At 27.2% G+C, this 13,575-nt stretch overlaps 1 protein-coding gene across 1 annotated transcript; it reads left to right on the forward strand.

Annotated features, from left to right (window-relative positions):
- The first annotated feature begins 7,892 nt into the window (after positions 1 to 7,892).
- On the forward strand, positions 7,893 to 12,758 carry LOC101250120 (laccase-7-like). The gene is made up of 7 exons (XM_004240105.5): positions 7,893 to 8,049; positions 8,453 to 8,604; positions 9,454 to 9,698; positions 10,305 to 10,433; positions 10,522 to 10,824; positions 11,458 to 12,111; positions 12,505 to 12,758. Exons 1-7 carry the CDS (start codon positions 7,948 to 7,950, stop codon positions 12,633 to 12,635), a joined length of 1,716 nt encoding a protein of 571 aa, XP_004240153.2. The 5' UTR covers positions 7,893 to 7,947; the 3' UTR covers positions 12,636 to 12,758.
- The last annotated feature ends 817 nt before the right edge of the window (positions 12,759 to 13,575 follow it).

Raw genomic sequence — 13,575 nt, forward strand, 5'->3', positions numbered from 1 at the left:
ATTTTATATGTATCATGAAATTTTGAAAATTGTTATAATGTATCATTCAATAAGTTTAGTAAATGCGTCATCAACTGTGCTTGATGATACATATAGAATCAGTGTGTACAGTGTTTAGTCAATTCACTGATACATGTAGTAGATATGTATCACATGTTTTGCATATAGTATGAATTTCTGAAAACTGATATCATGTATCAGTAAGGTATTAGTTGTTTAGTTGATGTACTGATACATGTTTTGAAAATTGTTATAATGTATCATTCACTAAGTTTAATAAATGCGTCATCAACTGTACTTGATGATACATATAGAATCAGTGTGTATATTGTTTAGTCGATGTTTTTGATACATGTATTAGATACGAAATTGAATCTCCAACAGCGATTCCGTCGATTTTGTAACTTTCATTCTGCAATTCGTTCACCCAAATTCCGGAATGTCTCATCAAAATCGAAGTATTCATCTTGAAAAATCCACTGTAACAACAATAAAATTACTGTAGTTCGAAATTTAACAGATTGTTCAAAAAAATTGTTTTCAAAATAGATGATATAATCTTTGTTTTTCAAAATTTGAAATTAATATCCAATTAAGTGCTGATTTTATGTTGATTAATGATATGTTACCGTAAATTTAGCTGTTTTATTAACAACATTAACTGTACCGTTTTCCCCCTTTTTTTTCTCAACAGTTTAAGATTATCATGTATCATTTACCATGTATCACTAGAGTCTAAAGTATCATGGCTCAACAAATTTAAGGGATTTTTTGTAAATACTAAATTTATCGGGACAGAATGAAATTATTGAATTACACTATGGGATTTCTTAAATTTGTACTTATTTTTTTTAGGTACAAACATTTTGTATGTCATTGCACTATTTCTAGAATATTTGTATAGAGGCAATTAGTCCACATTTTTATTGCAAGTTAACTATTTTGTCATATTTCTTCCACTCTTTTTTTTGAGGATAATAAGATATTAAGTTTTGGTGAAACTAAAAAATGTCTAAAATACACTATAACAAAAATATTTTTTATTGGTAATAAATATGCACATTCACAAAGAGTTCTACAATATTTACCGACAATAATTAATTGTCATTAAATTCAATGTTGTTATAGACTTCAGGGACATTTATACAGAGTATCAATTGCTTCTGAAAATACATATTTAATGATAATTAAATTATTAATTTCATGAAAGATCATTTTTGCTGTAGTGATAATTCATTCTTTTGATAAAAGTTTTTAATTTTTGATAAAGATATAACTCTTTCGTTCTGCTTCTTTCAATTAAATTTGTGAACTGTAAATTTTGATACAGCCCGAAAGATTATATTTTTGAAAAATATATTAAGAAACAAGTCTTTTTCTTCTTGGTTGTTAAGGAAAATAAGGTTGTTTTTTTTTTTGATATTTGTGTCTTCAAATGCTCACAAAATTATGTTGTGAGATTTTAATATGTTATGTGTCAAAATTTTGATTTACTATATCCCTTGTGAACATTCAGATATCACATACTGCTTGGTTGATAATTGCATTAATTTTTTGTAATTACATACTATAACCATAACAATAACTATGCTATAATCCAAATAAGTTGGGGCCGGTGATATGAAACCTTGAAAAAAACAATGACTATTTTGAAACAATGACAAAAAAATTTTCAATGATAATAACAATTTTTAGTGTCATTTTTAGTATATACTTGATATGACATACAGTAGTAAAAAAGAGTTTGATTGAGTTTCATAAGAAAGGAGTCCAACATCGTCCCTTTGAATTTAGTTACTTATGATCTTGTATGAGCCTGATTTTCCAATTTACTTGGGAGTGTTGTTGTTCAACGATTTTTGATCTCTTTTAACGTCTAATGTTGTTCTTTATAATTTCATACAATTTAAATTTTTACATCTTACCTACTATTTCCATGGAGATTTTCTTAAACTTCTATCTCATACTTCAGATCTCTCTATGACTCAATTTTTGTATAACAAAAATGAAAATAGCAAACATAACGATTTCGGAGAAACGTTTTTCCTAAAGATAAAATGTTTTTGCAATTATATATTAAAAATATGAATATTATCGAATGATCATATGTAAGCTTAATAAAGTAATTCAATCCCGTGCGAAGCACGATAATTTACCTAATATCAAATATGGAAGAATTAAAAAATGTGTCAAATCCAAATATGTAGAATAATGGAAGTACAGAACCATTTCTATCATTTATCATTTATTATACTCCTCTTTGATTTCATTTTAATTGTCAATCTTATCTTAATATAATATAAAGGAAAATCATAGACAAGGTGATGTGGAATCTCTCTATGATCTCCACATGTATTTATCTTTTCTTCATTTTCTTAGTTTTTCTTTATTATTTAAATTAATTTTTTTATTGTAAAAATCATTATTTAATTTATTACAATAAGTATTATATTAGCGGAAAAACATTTACTACAAAAACTCTTCATGTGCCAACTTCCAAAGAATAATTATTCATAATTCATATCTCTCTAATTTCTATTATTAATAAAAAAATATTTTTTTTTAATTTTTTGTCCTTCTTCTCATTACAGTTACGAAAGAAAAATATTTTTTAAATATTTTAATTATTTTATCTTTATAATTTAATTTACATAAAATGTATATTACTTAATCAAATACAAAAAATCTATATATACAACAAAGCTAGATATACATAAGTTGATGTGACACCTCTCAATGACCTAGAAAACTATTTATCTTTTTTTTTATTCCTCTTTTTTGAGTTTTTCATTCATGTTTTTCATTAATCAATTTATTAAAAATTAATAAATACAATCATTTTTATTACATATAATTATATCACATAAAAGTTACAAAAAAAACATCCATCTATTTGAATTCTCTAATTAAATAAAATGTCTTCTAAACTTCCTTCTATTTAATTCTCATCTATAAATAACAATCATTTATGGTATTGTTGCATGTCCATTTCTATTTTCTCTGACTTCATATTGTTAATATGTTTTTTCGTTATTTAGCTTTTATGAAGATTATAGATATATATTTTTTAGAATTTCTTCTTGTGTTACAATAGCCAAGCAAAAGTTTATCAAGATAAAGAAGAAAGTTTAAAGGTGGTGCAAGATTCGTCAAAAGAGACGACCAAAAACTAATTTGCTACAAGTCATCAAAATGAAGAAGAAAGTTTAACGGCGGTGGGAGATTCATTAAGAGTTGGTCGGAGTAAAATTTGAAAAGTAGAAGTTTCAATAATTTATAAATATATAGATGCACTTATTGTTGCTTATATAATTTTTCAGTTAATTATTTATCCATCAAGATATGTACCCTTCAAGAACAACATTATATTACAAAGCACACTTTTATCAAGGGCAACATGATCTTCCACGGATTATTTTGTTGCTTAAAGAAAACTTTTGATATTTACATTATACATATAAACTTTTGTCTTTTGGATATACAATTCATATTGATTATTGATATATATTGTGTATATAATATGTTAATATGACATAATTTCTCGATCAAGGATGTTTCATTATCTTTTGTTTTGCTTTATCCGCTTCTTTCCAGTCTAATTTAGATGATATAACACATTCTTTCTTTTGTGAATTTTGAATTGACTAAAAAGTAGATGAGATTCCCTCTATTGAGTTTTTGTTTCAAAAATTTGTTAACACTTGTGTAAAATTAGTCTATATATATGATTGTGGGACTCAAATTTTACAAAACATTTAATTCTTCTAATTTAATGAATTTTTCATAATGAACCAAGCTTGTTCTGCCAATATCCAATTACAATGAATATATTTTTTTAAGTTATAGAGAAAATTGATATTTGTGTAAGTTGATTACTAAACTGAAAAGATGAGTTTACTCTCTTCAATAATTAATTTGTTTGATAACTAAAAAAATTATAATATTATTACAGCTAATTACATCTCATAAATTACAAAGTCTTTGTTCATTCACTTTTTCTACTTAAACATATCTCCTCAACTCCTTTCTACGATCCTATTCATTACCTCTATATTTAGTTTTTCCAAAATATAATGAATTTAGATTTTAGTCTATCATTTGCACATTAACTCTTCAAGATTTAAACGTAGAACATTTGCATGGAAGCATATGTTTTTTCTTTATTTGTGGTTGTAAACTTTTGATAAAAACACATATTTTAATTTTGTTTAAAATTAATAAGGAAATACTACTATGTTGCTTTGTTCTTTTTATTTGCAGATTGATCCATCTCACGACTTACAATTCTTTTTATCTATTTATATTTTTTGCTAAATAAACATGTCTCCTCAATTTCTTTTTACTTAATTCTTTATCTCTCTTTTTGAGACTTCTTCCCATTTTGCTCAAAATTAAATCATTTATCTATTACATAAATGAGTGCTCTAAGTAACTTCAAAAATAAATGATTTATTTTCCTGATGACGTTATGTACATATTCTGTATTTAAAAATTCATTTCTTTTATAATTATTTAACGTTGTAAATGAGGGCAACAATGGAACAATTTTTCAACATCTCTCTTAAACTTAGAACAATTCACTTATTTGAACTATGAAAAAAGGCTCAATAATTTCGCTTATTTTGAAATAGAGGAATTATGTATTATTTATTAAAACTCGATATTCTTAAAGTTTTGTACTATAATAATGAATTACATATTTTTATTTTCTAACTTTTTAGCAATTATAAAATGACCACAACAAAACTTACAAAATACACACTAAAATGAATTGAAGTATTAATTTAGTGAAATATATTGAGTAAATAAAGATAAACTTTTTTTAATTTATGAAGACGAAAAAAATCATAAATAATTTCAATATGATATAAAAACAAACAATAACAGAAACTCTTATATACTAAAAATCCTACTTATTCTTTTTTTCCCCCATTCCTTGCTTTTTCTTGTCATTATTTAAATTGTGATTTTCTCTAAATAATTATAATTTAGTGAGTTTTGTAACTCCTGAAGAGTTAAAATATTTACTATTTATTATTTTTATAACTATTCTTTGATAATTAAAACAAATAAAAATGACTATAATTTTGTATTGAGTTGTTTGTTGAAATATTAATATTGATTGTTTTCAATTTTATTATTACAATTTTTTATATTTATATTTTATTCGATTAAAATAGTTAGTTGTTCTTTCCTTTGTATTACTATTGACATTTTTTTTTGTTAATTTTCTTATTTTAACTTGCACAATTTTTTTTAAAAAATAAAGAATTTTATAAAAAATTATGTACCTAACAAGTATGTTTTTTTGTCAAATAAATTATATTGAAGAACTGTATTTAAAAAGATCTAAGTTTCAATAGTTTCTTGTATAAAAATAAGCATCAATACTTTAAAAAACGAGAAGGACATATTAGTTACGTTTCATTTGATGATCCACGATAAATAGAAAATTAAACAGAAAATTAAGTTAGCATTTTTTTTAATATATAATACATGTTCTTTTCACCATAACAAAATAATACAAAAATAATATCTTATAAATTGAAACAATTATTATAAACATTTTATAGCTTTTACCAAGTACTGATCATATTTCTTCTTTTTTCGTACATGCTAATTTATAAAATAAATTATTTTTAAAATAGTTGTTAGAATCGCGCGAAGCGCGAACATTTTAACTATTTTTACAGAAAACGTCTTTAGAGAATTGAGATTCCATAATATATATTTTCTTTTATCTTACATGTTTTTTCGTAGAAAATAAGAAGTTAGTGAGACACGGTGTTTTAAAATAATTACAGACAATTGAAGAAATTTATAGAAAATAAAACTTCTACCATACTTATACAAGTATAAAATCATCAAAACCCTCACTTATTTTTTTTTCTATTGCAATTTTTGATTTATTATATTATGATATAAATAATTTAATATCTTAACTTTTTAAGAATAAAAGAATTATTGTTTCTGAAAAATTATATTATTATTATTATTATACTACACAATTTACCCCCTAAAAGAAAATAATCAATAGAACTTATTGGTATTATATTAAAAATATCACTCAATCATAAATAAAATAAATTACTTTCAAATAGCTAAATAAATATGATAATTTTAAGACATATTAAAAAAATATGAAGACCAAATATAAGTGAAAAAGTACAATTTTTCTATGTATTATCAAAAAAAAAAGTTACGTATATATAATACTCTCACACTATTACTAAATAGTAAAAATATGATATTATAACTTGTTATTTGAGTTACTCTTAATCTTCTTTTTATAAATTAAAAAACTATTATGTATCATTCATCTATTCAAAAGTTATGAGGGTAAACAATATTAACTAAATAATTTACATATTTTAGTAAGACCTGTTAGGTGTGCCCCGAGCGTTAAACATGCTTAGAGCATACCATTAAACGGGAATTAAGTATTACATAACTAATCCCCACAATTTTTCTAGAGTCCAACTCCAATACTCGTCCTAACAATCTTTTAAAACACTGGTGACACATATCAAGTTTTCAAAAAGTTCCATTAATTTTCACGATCAAATATTTTCTTTTGAATATATATAACTTAAAACTCTTTATTTATTAATTTTTGAGGTGTGTTGTGACTTTTCTTGGTGATGATTAGATTGAACAGCTGGAATGATGTGTTGCAATATCCTTTTATGTATCTCTTAAGATTGAAGTGAGAGTTGTAATATTGATATAAAGTTATTTTTGTTCCTTCTTTATTTGTTTACCATTATTATTGCCTAAACTAGCTGGTCCTTCATTTACATAACTGTCAACTCTTTATTTATTCTTCTTTGGGAAAGAAAACTGTGATTGGTTGAGTAGTGGGAACAAAACGTTGATACTCAAACTTCTTTATTCCAGCCCCCCTAACCCTAATTAACCCTAATTATGATATTGAGCTACTCATAATTTTGTGCAATAATCACATATATTAGCTCTCCACAATAATTATAATATTCAAAATACATAATATACATGAATTTATTTTCAAAACATAGTTAAAATACAAATATAACATTTGAGTGTATAAATACGTCCAGAATCACTAGCCAACTTCATTCGAGTGTGAAACTCTAACTTTGTGCATGATTCTAAAGAGTGAGATGGAATAGAGGCGATCTAGTTTGACAAATTGGAACATGTCTTTATATTACAGATAAAATTGAATATTTAGACTTGAATTATTTTCAAATAGTAAAACATGTCATTCTTTTATAAAAATGTATCACATAAAATTAATTATAAGACATAAAATATACAAAAGAAATAAAAACGATTGTATATCATATGAATTTCAAATGGGTTTTAATGTCTTATTGATTCTACTTATTTGATGGCTAACTAAAACCATTCTACTTATCGTGCCCAACTAATCATCAAAACACTTCTCATATTTGCCTTACATTAAATTAGTCTTTTTACGTTATCGTGCGGGTGAGTTTTGCCCAATAATTTGATATATTGGCCATCAAATAAAAGGGGCGAAGCTAGAATAAATATTACATGCTCGGTTGAATCCATTAATTTTGATTTGAATTTTCTATCTGTCTTAAGAGCATTATTGATTATGTACAAATTATTAATTCAGAATTCAGTAATTTTAAATAGGCAAAATTTTGAATTTATAAATTTCAAATCGTGACTCCGCTTTTGGATATCTTCAAAGGGGTATTATTTATTTTAGTATTTTTTTTTAAAGAAAACGTAAAGCAAGATAAGAGGGAGAATAAACCTATTGTCAATTAAAAAAACAAATTTAATTTCCACCTTGTGGCATTCTCATGGCTTTCGTAAATATACAATTACAAGTCCATTAGACATTACTATTATATAATGGATCATTTCTCTCCATTGTTGTCATCATATTCTCTAAGTCTAAACTCATAGTTTGAGTTGTAACTTCTCCTCTTTATGGCAATGGCACATCAACAAGTTTTCTTGTTTGCATGTGCCATTGCTCTTCTTGCTTCTTCATCAATGTTTTCTGCTGAAGTTATTACACATTCTTTTCATGTATATAATTCTCCTCTCTTTTTTTTTCTCCCTATATATGTAATTAGGTTTACATAGAGGCATGTAAAAAAAAAGAGGTTGCGTTTATAAATGAATGAGTTATCCAATCATTGTTTGGGATGAAATGAGCATTAAAATGGGTCATAACTCAACTCGTTTAGTTCTTGCTTAAGTTTTAATATATATCATAAAAAATAATAATATTCTTTTGAATGAATATTTTAACAATTAAGGTAAACATTTTGGGTCGAGTGTCTATCAGAAAAAACGTTCCTATATATATTATAGGTAGGGATAAGATCTACATATATATGTATATATATCTCACAGAGTATGTTATTGTTGTTTTAAATGTTAATGTTTTGTGAATGATAAGTTTATATATATTTTTTGGTTTATGTAGGTACAAAACCATACTATAAGCAGGTTATGTGGTAGACAAGTTATAAGTGCAGTAAATGGAAATCTGCCTGGTCCAACTCTACATGTACGAGAGGGTGACACCCTTGTTGTTCATGTCTTCAATAAATTACCATACGATCTATCTATTCATTGGTATGTTCTTCACATTCATTTAATTAAAGAATTTAACTTACATAAACATTACATTATCAATGTTTAATTAATAATAGCAAGTTATTTATTATATTTTTATATTATCAAAATCAATATCATACTAATTAAAGAGCATTATATATGTAGCTACCATAAGAAGAACAATTTTTTTTGGTCACGTTTTGTCTTTATCGTGCAAAGTAGTTGGTTATATATAAACAAGTAAGTTGAGCATTTGTATTAAGTAAGAACTAATAATTAATCTTATTCATTGATACACGGTGGATTCTCATAGTCAAACAAATCTTGTTTAAATTTTGAAATTAAAAAATGTCATATAAGAAAACGACAATCATCAATATTTATCTTCATCATTAAAGAAAAGGATTTGAAAGGACCTCAACTTAAAATTATTATATTGTCACATATGCATCATGCATGGTCATGGATGGATGTTGTGACGGAATTAGAAATTTTATAAGAATTTTCAAAAATAATGATGTGTGACTGTTACAATAAAATAAAAAAATATTATGCTAAAAGATATTGAGATTCAAACTTGGAACGTCTCCTGCATTCAAATAGACACACATTATCATTGCGTCAAATGAAAAGTATTTGTCAAGAATGTTCAACTTTAAATATATATATCCTTAAATATAAATTTGACATATATATACAACATAATTTTCTGACAAAGGATGTCCAATTGGACAGGACATCCTGGTATTGCAATAGCTACGCCCCTGAACTCATTTTCGTATTTCAATTTTTACACTTAACGTAATATATGTATTATATTTATAATATCATCAGAATAATGAAATGATAAGATTTATGTTAATACAGGCATGGTGTTTTTCAACTATTGAGTGGATGGGCGGATGGCCCCGAGTTTGCAACTCAATGTGCGATCCGACCCGGCAATAGCTACACATATAGGTTTAACCTAACGGCACAGGAAGGAACCCTATGGTGGCACGCACACGTATCATGGCTACGAGCCACAGTTCATGGTGCCCTCATCATCCGCCCTAAACGTGGTCGCGCTTATCCTTTCCCTAAACCTTATAGAGAAGTTCCTATCCTCTTAGGTACGTATCATATGTATACATACATATATCTTTTAAGTTGTTTAAGTTTACAGAGATATATTCAAACTTTGAACATTATGAGCTTTAATTTTGAATTCTACTTTTGTACTATTTTAATTACGTAAACGAAATTCTTAATACACCTATAGTGTCCGAGCTAAACTTATTGGATTAAGATGAACTATAAGTGATACACTAGATCTGCGAAAATTACACAAGCAAGTACTTTTGTGAATATTTTACATGTGTTAATTTCCTATTGTAGGGAACCTAAATTGGCCCAATTGGATGGTTCGATCCTTTAGGAATTTAATCGCGTAAATATGGGATACACGTTGAAATATTAGAAATAAATAGACACAAATAATAACCAATGTGATTGATAACCAAATTTTGTTAATTATGATCCATGATGTAGATGTACTAATGAAACGAAATGTTTTCGCCATATATAGGCTTCTCAGAATGTTTTATTGTTAAACATAGTTATGATTTTTCGACTTAAAATAAGGTCAAAATCCATAAAATGTATGTAAGTTACTTCCTTTAAACTTTTGTATTCTAATTAAGAATATTATTGATGTATTAATTAATTATGGTTTATAGGAGAATGGTGGAATGCCAATGTTGTTGATGTGGAGAATGAAGGGCTTGCTAGTGGTGCTGCACCTAATAACTCAAATGCATATACAATTAATGGCCAGCCAGGAGATCTTTACCCTTGCTCTTCCAGTAGTAAGAAAAAGAAATAATTTGGTTCCTTCTTTACATAATTTACTTATGTATGGCTAATTTGAGTTTATTATTTTTTATTTTTCATTAGAAACATACAAGCTAATAGTGAAACAAGGAAAAACCTATCTCCTTCGTATAATCAACGCTGCACTCAATAACCAATTATTTTTCAAGATAGCAAATCATAACATGAAAGTTGTCGCAGTAGATGCTGCCTACACCAACCCATACATCACTGATGTAGTTGTTGTGGCTCCGGGTCAGACGACTGATGTCCTCCTGACCGCCAACCAAGCGCCTTCAGCGTATTATATGGCTGCAAATCCCTATGTTAGCGTGGCCGGGGTACCATTTGACAACACTACAACCACCGGAATAATAGTCTACGAAGGTATCAACTTAATCTTCTATTTTTGAACGTAACATGTATTGTGTGTTATATATGTTGTTAGTTAAATCTTGTAACTATACAAACTTACGTTGTCATTATTATCTCATAGATAACTTGATTGTGTAGATATTTTCTTACATTGTCACAATCAATCCATAAATTATAGGGAAAATTATGCAAAAAGGCCTCTTGTTATTTGCTTTATACAAAAACTGGACTAATTTTTAAAAATTACCAAAATTTGTCAAATATTGTTTTCAAACATAGAGTGTATTTCATATCTAAATTTTGAGACTATTTAGAGTTGATTGAGATTGCATTCGTTAGTGTATACTTTATGTATAGTCAATGTACACTTCATGTACAATTAAGTTATATTTAACTTTTTGAGTGCATCATAATGTATCATATGTATAAATATCATGTATAGGTTAGTTATATTGTATAGTTAATTATACTTCCTATGAATTTCAACAAGCTATATTGTATAATATTGTATATTCCCTATAATTTTTGGCTATTTTTAGGCAAATAAAAACATGCCTTTATTATTATAAACTGATTACTTTGTTGTATGTATTTGAAACTAACCCAAACTTATAAATCTTAACTTTTTTTTTACTTGGTATGAAGGTGCAAAATCATCAACTCCAAAAATGCCAATCCTACCAGCCTTCAATGACACACCAACAGCCCACAAATTCTTCACCAATTTGACTGGGCTTGTAACTGGGCCATTTTGGATTCCTCCACCTAGACAAGTGGATGAGCACATGTTTATTACTATTGGGTTGGGTCTACTTGCTTGTGGAAAAACAGGAAATGCAACATGTGGAGGCCCAAATGGGCAAAGATTTGGTGCAAGTATGAATAATGCATCATTTCAATTACCAACCAAGATGTCAATGTTAGAGGCATTTTTCAATAATGTTAAAGGGATTTACACTACTGATTTTCCAAACCAACCACCACTGAAATTTGACTATACAAATCCTAATAATAGCTTTAATCCTTCAATTATAATGACTACAAAGTCTACAAAGGTGAAGAAACTCAAGTACAATGCAACTGTTGAAATTGTGATGCAAAATACTGCTTTGATTGGGGTGGAAAATCATCCAATTCATTTGCATGGATTTAATTTCCATGTTTTGGCTCAAGGTTTTGGCAATTATAACCCTACTATTGATAAAAAAAAGTTTAACCTTTTTAATCCACAAGAGCGTAACACTATAGCTGTTCCGGTTGGTGGATGGGCTGTTGTTATATTCCGAGCTAACAATCCAGGTAATCATATGCTTTCAACATATTTTGCCGTCTTAATTTATGTAGCGCATTTTCAGTTTTAACATATCTTAAGATAAGATTTTTTTTTTGTGAAAAAAACTCACTACACCTTTAATAAAGTGATATATAACTGCAAAAATATCTTAAGTCTTACTTTCTTTTTTAGACTTCATGCTAGGTTAAACAATACCACATATATTGAGACTTTCTCCAAGAGCTATATATAGGTTAATATTTTTCACTTTAACATTTTATATGAACTAATTGACCTAATAAGAATTAAATATATGCTTATCTAGGGTTAGATAAATAACATTATTATATCATTTTTGGTGAAGATTGATTATTTTTTTTCTTTCTTAAACTAATTATTTGTGTAATTACAATTAACAGGTGTATGGTTGATGCATTGTCATTTGGATGTGCATTTGCCTTGGGGATTAACAACAGCTTTTGTTGTAGAGAATGGGCCAACACCATCAACTAAGCTACCTCCACCACCACAAGATCTTCCAAAATGCTAGTCTCCATGATAGTTATTTTTTTTTTGGGAGTAGCTTATTATTATTTTTGCATATTTCAAAAATAAATTTCTATTCAATTTAGCTTGTTTTTGCCAATAATTATACTAAAGAGTTAGATCATTACCTTTTTGTCTCATTCCAAAAGTAAACCTATTTCTTGCATAAAAACCAAATGTTTTTCACACAAGAATTGAATACGTCCAACGAAATTCCCATGTTCAGAAAATTGACCAGCTCAGTATTAGATGTTAGGTTTTATTTGCCTTAAACTTCTTACCATAAATGGGTTTTCCTTTTAGGAAAAAATTTTGGATTGACTAATCCTTTTTCTGGAAGGAAAAATGTTTAGGACTCTATAAATAGAGGCATGTTCCTTCTAATTTAATCAGCATTCACAATGTAGACTTAAAGGCTTTGAGAGTGTTGGTTAGGGGGAGAATTTATGGGTCACAAGCTTGATACGTTATCACTTGTGTGAACCTCTGATAGGCTCAAACTTAATTCTCAAATAAGAAGTAAAACGTTCGTATCAAGTAAAGAACCCAACTAATTAGGTTGGGATGGTTCCCACGAGGAAAATAGTTCAGACTTAACTTTAATCTATTATTACTATTATTTAGTCAATTATTTCCTTAGAAAACAAAAGACAATAAAAGGGGGTTTTTATTTCTAAATTAATGAAAATAACTAACTAAATTAAAGTAAACAACTAACAAATTCAAATCTTGGAGTTTAATCAATTAATAAAAGTAACTAGGGTTAAGTGTTCCCCACAGGTTCCTAACTTGATATTTCTAACTATAACAATTCTTTCCTAGTATCTTGCATGCAAAGTGATAAGTTATGTATTTCTAAATCCTTGGTCTGGCATCTAGAAAATTTCACTCTGCACTTTGGTCCGGCTACGTGTGTTGCTATACTAACCCTCACCTTTACCTCA

Source organism: Solanum lycopersicum, chromosome 5 (genome assembly GCF_036512215.1).
Source record: "Solanum lycopersicum chromosome 5, SLM_r2.1".
NCBI classification, from domain to species: Eukaryota; Viridiplantae; Streptophyta; class Magnoliopsida; order Solanales; family Solanaceae; genus Solanum; species Solanum lycopersicum.

Bases quoted from the DNA above. Each gene is read 5' to 3' on its own strand.
- LOC101250120 (XM_004240105.5), top strand. From the start codon at position 7,948: ATGGCAATGGCACATCAACAAGTTTTCTTGTTTGCATGTGCCATTGCT. The intron at 8,050-8,452 runs GTATATAATTCT...TGGTTTATGTAG, and splicing joins TTATTACACATTCTTTTCAT to GTACAAAACCATACTATAAG. The intron at 12,112-12,504 runs GTAATCATATGC...TACAATTAACAG, and splicing joins ATTCCGAGCTAACAATCCAG to GTGTATGGTTGATGCATTGT.